General features: G+C 32.6%; 1 protein-coding gene across 1 annotated transcript in view; it reads left to right on the top strand.

Annotated features, from left to right (window-relative positions):
* Positions 1–214: 214 nt before the first annotated feature.
* The window catches only part of LOC113215618 (uncharacterized), a 2,457-nt gene continuing 1,818 nt past the window's right edge, over positions 215–853 (top strand). The window contains exons 1-3 of the mRNA XM_052265634.1: positions 215–219; positions 317–611; positions 685–825. Of these exons, the coding sequence (XP_052121594.1) occupies positions 215–219; positions 317–611; positions 685–825 (441 nt within the window). The remainder of the gene's footprint in view (positions 220–316; positions 612–684; positions 826–853) is intronic.

The following is an 853-nucleotide window of genomic DNA, read 5'->3' on the forward strand; positions in this document are numbered from 1 at the left end:
GAAAATGTGGTGTATACGCTTCATACTTCAGTTACCACCACCCAATATGGACACAAATGGCATGTCAACTACACTACTTCAAAACTTACACTAAATTTTAACAAAATCTTAATTATTTTATGTTTATGTTCTGTTTACAGCACGTCAAGAATGAAAACACGGCAGAAGAAGGTGGACTATAAAAAAATGATAGAAGGCGACTCTAACACAACAAATGAGGTAAAATATTTTCTTCTAATGCTGAACAGTACATTACCCTCAAATACAAGTAACATTGACTTATATTTTTTTTATACACCAATCTCAATGATAACAGTCCACCAGTGGAAGAAGAAGTAGATGAGAATGAAAAGAGTGACTACACTGAAGAAGATCAGGAACTATCAGATGAAAGGGGTGCAAAATCTGAATCAGATAATGGAGCATCTGAAAAACCATCATCCAACATTGATACAAATGATACAGATGATTTTCTCACTTCCCCAATTAAAAAAGTGATAAAAAAGGAAATACAATCTGATGAAGAGGCAGTTATTAACATATCATCTGAAGATTCAGATGTTGACATACTCATTGAGAAAAAAAAGAATTTGGATCTGCTGATAAAAAATGTAAGTACCCATACATACTTTACAATAACTTATAATCATACACATAACTCAATGTCTACTTTTCTTTGCACAGAAACTAAAGAAAAAAGAAGAATTACTGCTAAAGACCTGCAGGAATGAGCATACAGATACACATTCAGCAACTGAATGTACATCTACAAAGAAAACCAAAACCGAAACAGTGGAGAAAACTAAACCTTCTACTTCATCTAAGGTTTGACCAGTTACTTATAATACAATTT

Source organism: Frankliniella occidentalis, unplaced genomic scaffold (genome assembly GCF_000697945.3).
Source record: "Frankliniella occidentalis isolate FOCC.00 unplaced genomic scaffold, Focc_3.1 Scaffold28, whole genome shotgun sequence".
Taxonomy (NCBI): Eukaryota; Metazoa; Arthropoda; class Insecta; order Thysanoptera; family Thripidae; genus Frankliniella; species Frankliniella occidentalis.